Source organism: Fulmarus glacialis, unplaced genomic scaffold, assembly GCF_000690835.1.
Source record: "Fulmarus glacialis isolate BGI_N327 unplaced genomic scaffold, ASM69083v1 scaffold37920, whole genome shotgun sequence".
In the NCBI taxonomy this organism is placed as follows: Eukaryota; Metazoa; Chordata; class Aves; order Procellariiformes; family Procellariidae; genus Fulmarus; species Fulmarus glacialis.
Genome location: NW_009190262.1, coordinates 1 through 12,054, shown reverse-complemented (window position 1 = coordinate 12,054; position 12,054 = coordinate 1). Strand labels below are relative to the sequence as shown.

The following is a 12,054-nucleotide window of genomic DNA, read 5'->3' as shown; positions in this document are numbered from 1 at the left end:
TCTGCTAGCAAAGCAGCAAGAGGTGCCTCTGGATAAGGCTTATAAGATTCCCTGTTAGAAACTCATCACACTGCTCCACTGATACAGAAAAGGGGCAGGACTGCCCTTTGCAGAGTCTCATGTCAAGTCTCATATGCCTCCACAGCAGTTCTTTGCTTCAACTGTGCTCATACAACCTGAGCACATATGTTCATGTATGCAGAAGGCCTCTATATAAACACACTCCAGCAAAAAAAGTAAAGCGTTCCAGCTGAAGAAGCACATACCTGCACTTGTAGATCCAATTCCCGCAGTAAGCACAGACCGTGGTATAATCTTTACTGCATACTTGAGAAACTGAGATTTCCCCGTACCTGGGTCTCCAACCAACAAAAGATGCGATTCACCTTGGGGGGAAACATTGAGGTAGGAGTAGACGGTTCATATACAGAGAAAGATATACACAAAATGCTCTGAATTAAATAATACTTCTCATTATTCACCTAACGTTTAGTACTACATATACATTGCAATATGTAATTCTGTTTAAGACTGCACTATTTATTTGGTGTGATAAATACATTGTTTAATAAAAGCATCCAGTCATATCGCTGCACCCAAACCAAATATGTAAAATATTTTAATATTTTAAAACTATTAGCAGGTATTTGACATAATTCCCATAATGTGAGTTCTTACATTTTAGAATACTCCTTTCTCAGACTCAACTCACTCTTGAACATGAAACAGAAGGATACCAGGGTTTAGTTATCATTCCACTATTCAGTTACTTAAATTATTGTGAAAAGTACTAATAAAATCAGCAGCTTGTTTTTCTTAACTACTTCTGTTACATTGCCAACAATAACACAATTTAGTATTATCAAAACAATACAATTACGGAAGTAAATCATTTGGCTACTGCAATCTCACTGAAGTGCTCTAAAATTATTTCATTGTCTTCTACAAAACATAATACAACTTCAATTCAAATATAAAGTCTATGACCTTATTTGGCTGCTGGAGCATTAAGAAAATCCTGTATTTGTATATACAAGCATATTATTTTAGAATTATTATGACCTACATAGATTATGACCTGCGCACCACCTGGCACATGGCATATTTGCCATCTAATAACAACAGAAGGAGAATCAGCAGGCAGATAACGTACAGTAACAAAACTAAGTGAGATGTGCTGACAATCACAGATGGAAAAGTCTGGCATTAGGAAGTAAAATGAATCCTTTAATTTTTCCTTTCAATGTACTATAGTGATCCACATTAAGGAAACATTAATATTCTATCCTTTGATGCTAAATACTGCTGGGAATATTCTACTAGAAATCATTTCAAAACGTCACTTATACAATAAAAAGTGAGTTTACGTTTTATCTAAAACAACTGCCTTTCATATTCTACCTAATGGAATCCTGAATGCCTGCTTTTATTTGGGAAAAAATAAAATAAAAAGAGGAAGTGTAGACACCCACTTTATTTGTCTGAGATTCTGGAAGAATACTCAGCATTAATCAGAAATTGCCCTCACTCAAGAAAATGGGATCATTATGCCTCTGAAACCTTACTGGTTTGATATTGGAGGGAGGAAGGATGCGGGTGAAGACAGGGATGGGAACAACTGTTAGAAAGGATGTTGATGATTAGAAACAATACTAACCTCTGATTCGAGTTCCAGTAGCATCAGTCCTCTGTACACCACCAGCAAGCACCATGGCTACTGCCAACTTCACCACGTACAATCCAAAAACTTGAGGACATAAGCTAGCCAAAATTTCATTCCTCCCTAGAACAGGAGCAAAAAATGGCACTCAGCCATAAGAGTAAAACTTGGTTTCCCATGGTCTCCTATGTACACTTAAAGTCCTGTGTACACTGACAAATAATTGTCTTACGTCCACAGTCCTATGTTCTCTCACAAATAATTTGGGTCTGCTTCCTGAACAAGAGGAACAGGGCAGGGAGGAGATGTTTTTTTATTATTTTATTTTTTAAATGGGACCCAAAGCAGTTGTTTGATCTAAACTCCCTTCATTATAAAAAAAGTTAAGTCTTCCATGGTCAAAAGCAGCAAAGCCAATCCTATCACAATTTAATGAATGTATGGTCTGGATATCATAACAAAAGGCATTAACGAAATGCCATCAGGCAAATTCTTTTGTTTCACAGATTAAAGTATAGGGGCTATGAAGAATAAAACTTAAAAGTTTCCAGACTTCAAAATGCCCCCTTGAAAACTGGTGTGTTGTACACTTAAGAAAACTAAGAAAACATCTAACACTTTAAGTATTTTGCCCTAAACTTGTGCACCCATAGCATGGCTCATTTTTTCTTGTCTTGAATCTCCTCCTCCTTTGACCCTTCTCTGTCAAAGGTCTCCTTTGACCCTCTCCTCCTCCCTAACATAGTCCCTTTCCAGCAACAGAATATTTCAATCTGTTATGATAATGTTGTTGGCTTGGAAGGTGTGTAACAGAATTAATTCTGTCCTTTGAGATTCTGATACTGACAGCACATAAGGGATCACAGGTTTAATGCTGCACATTACTCCCATTGCTAGGAAATAAAACAGTGACTAATTTTGAGTTCTTAACTTAATGTTTTAAATTTAGATATAAGTACATGGTACTGGCAAAATATGTAGGCACCTAATAGATGACTTGAGGCATATGTGTTTCTTGTGGAGATCTTCTGAGGGTATTAACACATCTTTGTCCAAAAATGAAATTTTAAAAACTTTCGTCAGCCATAGCATAACTCAAGATCTAACTCCACAGTTGCCTCTAGTTGATTTCAGATGCATTTGCCTTGTCAGTGCTGAGCAGCTCAGCAGTTCTGCTTCTTCCTAGAGAGTATTCGGAAAAAATAGTCACCTGCATAAGTTCTCTCAGAGGTCTGCCATGGTAGACTTTTTCAGGACACCGAATATACAGCATCAGGAATTGACTGACATAAGATGCAGTAGTAACTACCATTATCTCTTGAAAAACAGTAAATGTACATACATCCTGTTGTGAAATGGCCTATACCTTAGACTCCTCAGTTAAATTTGATCTCTGCCCTCATCTGAGGGGACTCAAATTCAGACAAATGGCCTCAAACAGACATCTTGGGCAGTCTGGGTCCTTCTAATTTCAACCTCAATTTTCTTGTAGCCACTTCATATTAATCCATTTATTCCAAACAGGTAATATTGCATAAAAACACACTTCTCCCTGCAGGCTTCCAAAAATTGTCCTGAGAATGAAAGATTAAATGGGACCTTCAAAGAGGATCCTGAATTACTTTCTGAACAGTTCTAACCAGGGTGATAAGACATGTTCTCGTTCCAAACATCAGGAGGAAGAAATGTTCTCGTTCCAAACAGCAGGAGGCTAGCAATTAAATTGCTTTCCAGGAAATGCAGTTCTGAACAATCTTTGTAATTGACAAAATCTCCAATTTCTTATGTGAGCACTCTAATTTTTAAGCTGACATGGGCAACATCCTCACCTGCTTTTCCTCCTGTTTGTCTTTTAAGAAGAAAGACTAAGCCCTTTTCAGGGTTTTAAAAGACAGAGTGTTAGCCTGAGACAGTTCAGTGACAGACTCTTAAGGATAAGAGTCCATTGAGCTTCGCCGCAGTTCAGGAGGAGGCACTCAGATTATGGAGCGGGATGGAGTTCCAGACACAACTCCTGCTAATTCCTAGGCGGTTGACTGCAGACCATGATAAGTTTAGGAGCCAGTATACTAAGCACTCTGACTGTTCTGGAAGTCACTGTTAATTGGGAGACTCTCTCCACGTTTGATAGGAGGCTCCACAGCACCTAAATCAAGGGTCTAGGCATCCAAGGTTAAAGATGAGATGTGCTAAGCTCTGTGGTGAAGATTCACAGCTTAATTTGGGATGCAGAGACAGTGAGTCAGATCTCTTGCCCCAGAATCAACAGCTATGCTGACTAAAAGCAGATCTGGTCCACGCTATTTCTTCTAAGAGGTACGCTTTTCCTTTCTTGATTATAAAATGCTTTTCTTTTTTTCCCTGATACTGCTATTATCTCTCATTTCTTGTTAATAAACGTTCCACGAAACACTTGACTAGAAAGCTCAAAAGAAGGAAGATCAATGCAGTATGTTTGGTACTTTTTTCCCCAGTAATATTAAAGAAAGAATTTCATATTCCTGTACTGGAAAAAAAAAATTTTTGGAGGAATGGGTGGTGCGATAGGATAAGGGGGGAAAAATGTGTTCAGACACTGTATTTTCAGTCCTGATTTCATCTATATCCAAACGTGTCCTACTTAAAAGCTTTCAACTACTAACCTGCTAAGGGATCATTCCTATGCTTTTCCCAGAAGTCTTCAAATTCCTTGCGGACTTCTTCATCAATTACAACCCCTGCTAGCTGCTCATTGTTTACTTTAACATAGTTGGCTTTCAAAACAAGCTCCAAGCCACAGCGTGCATCCTCGTGGAAAGGTTTCCACCTCTGCATTACCACTCCGTACACTGTGATGTCATCTCCTGGCGGTAACAACAAAAATTAGTAAAATAATATCTGACTTGAGATGTGCAGATGTGTCAGTTAGCTGTAATGCATAATAATGCAATTGAGATCCTGTGTTGCAGTTAATAAGGTTAAAAAAACCCAACAACAAAAAGCAAACCTCCTGTTGTTACTGGAACTCTAAAACAAACATTAGGTAGATTGCTCATGTCTATGGCAAGAAGTTGCTATGTCTTTCTACTTCTGTTTAAGGTAGGTGAATTCTTAAAGGTATACTTCTGCTTGTCTTCTCTTTTAGAAAAGAGGAATTCACAGTAAACTGTAGAAGCTCTTCTTTCAATTAGATTTACTATTCAAAAAATTTAGTCAAAACTTATTTGACTTCTGGTAACTGCTGTGATGAATTCCAGAATCAGTAGTTAACATTCTGGCCACAGTGTTCTTCTGAGAAAGTACAACCAGAAATGAATTTCTTGCGGGAATGTGCCTATCTGAGAATTTTTAGTCCATTCTTCATACATCCTCCTGCCAATTAGCTTCCTTCTTGAATGCCAAGTAGCTTTTTCCACCTGCAGCACTCCTTAGATAGGAGGTCAGGTTACCCAGCTCTCCGAACCTACAGAGGCACACCACACACTGTGTGATGGTGCGAGCTAATTTCCTCAAGAGGTTTGGTGTTCCACACTAACAAGATTTAATATACTTTCTGTACGTCATAACACATTACTTATTGAAACTGATCTGTCAAACAGTCAAGATGTAACATGGGGATGTATGACATTTTCTAGAATAGTCTTCAACGGCCATGCTAACGTCCAAGCTGAAACAGCAACGTGACAGATGAACATCTCATTCAACAAGCCCTCAGCACTGACAGCCTACTTGGCAAAGATTCATCTCAAATGGAAAAATAAAAATGCTTGTGGTACAAACATATGCAATATATGCTGTATCCTCACCAGACTTGCAACTGTCCACTAAGTCATCTTCCAGAACAACCACCATGCAACGAGGGATGCTTCCAACAGACAGTCTTTGAACCTAGGAGACAGGAAGGAAAAGAACTTCTTAAGAACAGCACCTTTCAAAAGCCATTTATAGCTGCTCTGGCTTAAGGACCTACATTCCCTTCCCGGAACTGAGGTCAGTCCTTGCTTTTTCTCACAAAACTTACACAGTAAACATGCCACTGCTGCCATGAACTTAATAATGGAACTTTAATGCTTATATTGGAAACAGGATTGGGTATTAAATTAGCTGAAGGTGCTCAATCCTGGGGCGTGATTTCAATATCTTGCTGAAGAAAGCTCACTAAAAGAGGTCATTTGAAAGAAGCTGATTTTTTTCTTTTTTTTTAATAATTTGAGATATTTTTAGATACTTCTTCAATATGCACAGTTTACTGGGTACCGAAGCATGTCCATGGGTTAGATAACCCTTCACTGAAGTATACACTGAAAGATTATTCTCTATATTTTCCTGGTATTTAACCATAATTTGATAGGTTGAGATATAAGATTACATCTAGGTGTCAAGGATTAAATCAACAACAGGAAAAAAAAAAATCGCACACAACCAGACAAATGTATATTGACAAACGTTCCAGTAACTCCTGTAATTCTTTTTCTCTTCTCCAGGGCAAAGTCTATGCAATCTTGTCACAGTCTATGTCCAACCAGCAATCCTTCCATTTACACTTAAAGCTTACAATAGTTTTTAGAATATCCACTGCACAAGAACAATAACCAGAAGTACCTTTTCATTCTGCAGCATAGGTCATACGTGCTAGAATTCTAGATTTATTCACTCTGTAGTGCCTAGGAAGGTTAATTCATCCTTGTGTATTATCTAAATGCCCACAGGCAGTTCACATTACTGTCAGTACTGGTGGCACATACACAGTTACTTGCAGAGCTCCGTAGGAAACACGAGTGAAATTCATTCCCCTTTTAACTTTTCTGTGTTTAATAAGCCCATGCTGCTGAAAATCCTTCCCATCACAGAGATCTGTGTGTCACACAGTAAAACAAAAAAAAAAAGTTATAGAAACCATATGTCAGAAACAATCATAATATAAACATGCAGCATAGGGCTTATTTTCTAGAAGTAGTTTTATTCCCTTACTTTTTTGCTATTCTGAACTTTAAAGAGCTTCATTTCTAATTTCATACATTTCTGTTTTCATACATCTTGCATGTAGATTGGCACCTCTATACTCTTAATTTATAAAATCCAAACCCTGAAACAACTGAAGAGGTCTTCGAAAAGATTTACAAAAAAGACACTGAACATATAAACACAGAAGCATTGCCTGCAATACACCCTACTTATTCTCAGTTTTCATACAGTGTAGATTTTCTTGTGCCAGTTTTGTTTTAGCTATGTGCTACTGCAAAAAGAGGCCCAATTATTTCTTACTCCTCCAGCTTAGCTGTACTTCCACCCAGGGCTACTTTCAGAAAAACGAATGCAAATTCTGTGAGGAGCGCATATTAATAATTGTTGAATTCAGTATTAGCTGAAGGGAACAGACATTTGCAGACACCATGTATTGACGATACTGCACTGCTACAGCTGGCCTTGGCCACCACTGGGCTAACTTTAGTCCTTAGAGAAACAACACAAATTTGGTGTTATAAGGATTAAGCATGGAAATTTAACCTATGCATTGATCCCAGGTGTTTTGTATGATCTGGAATGGAATTACCTAATAATGGAAGTCTAATCAACAACTTAATTCTGACATAAGCGTGAACAGTTACACTAAAATTAGCGGAGTTACCTTATTCCAGCAGGAAATCAAGCCCCCAAATGCCTTCTTTAGTAAGTTAATTCTTTTTGTACTTGAGACATCTATACCTTAATACCCTCCCTTTTTTCTCCATCTTATTTTTTTTTTACCTGTTCCTGAATTTTGATTTCTTGATAGTCTCTGCAGCAGGTAGGAGAAGAGGTTGTTCCAGAGAGACATGTGAACTTGGTTGAGTTGCAGCCTTCTTCATTAAGACAGGCTGATGGACGACAGAATGCGTAGTACTGTTCAAAGTCAGCCTTGACGACAAACACATGCTTGCACTTATTGCAGATATAACTCCGTTCAAACTCCAAAACTTTCACCAAACTGGTACGTATGACAGTCCCAGTAACAGACAAAAAGTGACCCACATCCCTGGTTTTAGGAATGTGCTCTCGAGTCAGCTCTGGGCAAACAGGCAAACCTGTTAAGCAAAAATACGTGCAGCATAAGGCTATGCATATAAAACATGGACTTACAATGCAGTTAAACAGAAAGACTAGAAAAAACGCCAGACATATTAACAGGAGCCATTGTTACTACTTTTTCATAAACATGATTCAACAATTCATCTGTTGTACTATAAATCTGATTCACTGGCCTCAGATAGTGAAAAACATCAGACGCTGAGCACTAACAGAAAATGTTGCCATTTTACTTTTCTGCTCTTGCCAAGGGCTGAATAGTCATGAGCAGTTTCCATTCGTGGAAATAGCTCCCGATGTTCTCAGATCTATTTATTAATTTAAACGATCTTTTGGCAAATGCCATTTATTCTACAACTGGTTTATCTGAATTACAAAATTTTAGTTATGCTACTTAATTGTGGTTCAATGTTATTCTCACATTTAAACAAGTGTAACTCTTAATCTTGTGTGAATTCTCAAGTCGAAGCAACTTTAAAATTCATAGTCAGTGAGCATTTGACCTTAAATCCACATTGCATATCAGTAAATCTCAAACACAAGGAAGAGAGCATAAAAAGAATATAAAGGGGTTATGAACACAACCAAAGCAAATTCACTTGCACGTTCAAATGAATAGTGACAGAATATTTTCGTGGCACTTGCTCTCCTTTAATTCCACCCCAACAGCCAGTTCTGTAGTGTACTGATCCCACTCCTGCGTTCACCATGTGGCCATCACTTAGCACCACAGCAGCTGAAATCCTCAGGAAGATTAATCTACCTCAACAGCCTACAAAGTCTTTATAAAAATAAATGGTCTCTGAAATGCACACCTGAGGATAGCATCAAAATATTGCCTCTTCAGGAGTTAGTATATGAACTACAAGATACTAATAATTATCAACTTTAAAAGAAATTACCTGCTCTTAAAATAATTTCTTAGCTTTATTTCCAAAATAGAGCTAGGAAACAGAGATGTAAAACAATAAATCTGCTGGAAAATGATGTTTTTAAGGGGATCAAAACTATTGTGCATTTAGATCAAATCTTCTTAGTAGCCTTGGCTGCTAAAAAAACCCCATCATATATTTATTGCAGTGTTTCCAAAACCAAATGCATTATTTCAGACATGCTGAAACATTCTGTTTTGATGCTTTTAAGCAAAGTGTTTGACCTTTTGCATTTGTTTAAAGAAAATATTTTAAAATATTAAGCTAATTTAAAAGGTAAAAGAATAAAGTAAAAAAAAAAAGTGAAGTAGAATGGAATTACATAATCTGCAAAAGAAATAAAGTATTATGTAGAACTGCAAACAAATTTTTCTGATTGACTGTAACAAAGCTATTTACATATTCTACCAAAACTGCTGAAAATTCTTTTTCTCCCACAGGTTTGCATTTCTATTCAGTTCAGGCAAAAAAAGATAAAATCCATTATTTTTCCAACTGTTTTGGCATCCTTTTTTCCCGGCTCAGTATTGGTGCAGCTCAACAACCTTTGCAAAATACAACACATCTTACACTAGAGAGAGCTACAGCACTGTTGTCAGGATATATGATATGACCATCTCTGTGAATACTAAAGGGACAAGACTCTGGACAGGGAAAAAAAGAGCCTTCATTCCGATCGTATTGGACTGCTTGACAAACTCTTTATTTGAGTATGTGCCTCTTTGAATCAGCTTTACTATATTAGTAATAATGTCTAAAACTGAACTATTAGAAGCAGCTTAGCCATCAGTAACAGACAGCGGTGCTCAGGCTAACGGTAAGTAAGGAAAAATCTTCTAATGGATTTGTAGCAAAAGGAGAAGTTACACAATCAAATTCCTACAATGCTAAAATTCAGATAAAGGACTTCATCTTTTACTTTCTTCAGTGAACCCTGGCTAACCATCCATTATTAATCACTGCATATTCACACTCCCCAAGTCCTTCTTTGAACTCCTAGATGCCCTGTCCATATTGGTATGAGTGCGTTAAGATTGCATCCTTATACCTAGCATAAGCAAAAGCACTTTTCCTCACTTCAGTCCAAGCCTGACACGCGGATGCCCTCGGCCCCACTCCAGGTAGTTAGTTACCTGCCGCTCCCACCAAGAAGAGCGCACCACCTTCTCCTCATTCCTGTCTGACACAGGAATGGGAAGCGGCACTCCAAGACAAGAATCCTGAAGATAATCAGAACCCAGCATCCACTTAAAAGGTAACAGTATCATGGGAAAATTTGCACAGAAAAAAGCTTACAGATCATTTAGCTTACTGCTTTTGTTTCTTCAGCAGCCAGCCTTTTGGTGATACGGAACATAAACCAAACTACACGGACAGATGTTCTTTTGATCCAGCTGGACCATACGAGGATAACCACTCTCTTCATCAGTTTCCCACCTGTTTAGTGATGGATTAATTTGTGAGTCTGCCGACTAACATCTTCCATCAATGATCAGACAGACTTGCTTTTACCAGTTATTAAAACTATTTGATCAAATGTGGCTAATTTTGCCTGACGTTGACTGGGGAATATTCAGACAAAACATCACTGTGGGAGGAAAGGTCAGCTCCAGCAACAGGCTGATTTTTTTTTTCAGGAATGTCTTAAAGACACCGCTACTCATGCAGCGATCATCTGCCCCTTGCTTTACTCCTCCTAATACTTCCTGGTAGCTTATAAAATAATCATACTTGGAGTGAAAATAACTCTGTTTTGATGCTGAAGCTCTGAATGATGCAAATGCATCCTAGAACACTAGGGGGAATGTTTTAATTCACTCCAACTTTTATAGGTATAGGCAAATGCCTGATCTTTCAAATTTTAGTACAACACAGAGGCCATCCTTTTATACCACATACTTAGCAGTTGTATACAAGCTCCATAACACATAAATAGGTAGCAAGCCTTTTCCCCCACCCCCTAAAAACCTTGAGAAAATAGCATTATGAGAGCCCACAGGCTAATTATATTTCTGATATATGTGTTTTAATTACAGTATTTTTAATGAAACTTACTGGGACAAAACACAGGTCTATTTAACAACTGTGATTCATCCAAGTTCAAGCTGCCAAAAGATTGAATGATCACAAACCAGTCCAACACGGGGCAGGGGAGGGAAACACAGGTCACCAACTCTTGGCTTTGCAGATTAGACAGCTCCTAATAGTTACAATCAGCAATGACCAGAAGGGACTGTGCCACTGCTGACCCAGTTCCCCACAACAGGCAAAACGGGCATTTTAAACCCTGAACCTGCACTCCACACTTACCACACCTCAAAGCTACTAAAAATTTCCTAGTAATAAGGAATAATGGCGTATCAACTTGCAGTGAAAAAAAGGACAAAATCCTCTGTTAACGATCATGCCTTCCAACAGTTCATTCCAATTCTGTAACAAGTAATTATATAACACTTAAGCATAAAATTTCACAATTTCAGATTAAATTGTTACAAGACAACTCCAAATTTAGACCTTGCCTCTTCTGGGAGATGGCTGGAGTCAATAAAGACCATGAGCCAACTGACACGGTAAAGATGTCAACCTGCAAGAAAGTCTACGAACTACATATCTTCCCCTAAAATTTTCTTTTCTTTAGACCTTCTGGCTAACAAAAGAAATAATGCGAGACCAGCTGCTGATTTGAGGAGTCTTTTTGCCACAGAAAGGCTTCGGTGTACGTCCTGACCCCGCAACAAATGCCAACCATTGCACGCACGCCATCAGGGATGGCCACAGCTTTTTTCCGGGTTGGTCTACACAACTCCGTATGTTCGCATGCGATCTTTTCTGTTTAATAAACACCAGCCATTTGCTATTGGCTTAAACACTGAAATAGCAAGAATTAAACTTGCTCCTTCCCTTGACCCCCAATAGTTTGTTAGCAAAATAGTTAGGAGATGCCGCCGGGGCGCCTTGCTGCCACCACTCACCCGAGACCCTGGCGTGGAGGTTCTGCTTCATGCTGAGCTGCGGAGGGGCCGCGGCAGCCTGCAGTGCTGCCAGGGCAGCCCGGCGCAGCGCGCTGTCGAAAATCGGGAGGACCTCGCCGGGGAAGGCATTGAAATACTCCCCGATCTCCATGTTGGTCTCAAAGAGCGTCAAGGCGTCGACGACGACGGGATAGTGCGCCTCGTCGTCGGCCTCCCTCAGGATGCCCAGGATGTCGTCCCTGTGGTGCTCCAGCACGTAGGACTCAAACACCTGTCCGATGAGGTTCACCTGATCCGCGCTCAGCACCATGTTGCGCCTACAGGCAGGCCGGCCAGATAAAGCGGTTACAAAGCCAGGCTTCCCAGTAAGGGCAAGCGCCAAGCGGAAAACTTACTTTTCGCTCGGAAAAGCCCATGACGGGGAGCCAGGCGGGAGTAGGGCGGG

General features: G+C 39.1%; 1 protein-coding gene across 1 annotated transcript; it reads right to left on the bottom strand.

Moving 5' to 3' along the window:
- Window positions 1-266: 266 nt before the first annotated feature.
- Window positions 267-11,919, bottom strand: MCM9 (minichromosome maintenance complex component 9; the record flags this gene model as incomplete). The annotated part of the gene is made up of 6 exons (XM_009584999.1): window positions 11,610-11,919; window positions 7,388-7,704; window positions 5,446-5,527; window positions 4,303-4,503; window positions 1,658-1,783; window positions 267-386 (listed from the first exon to the last, which is right to left on the bottom strand). Coding segments are annotated over exons 1-6 (1,156 nt in total), but the record flags the coding sequence as incomplete, so codon positions are not given.
- Between the last annotated feature and the right edge of the window lie 135 nt (window positions 11,920-12,054).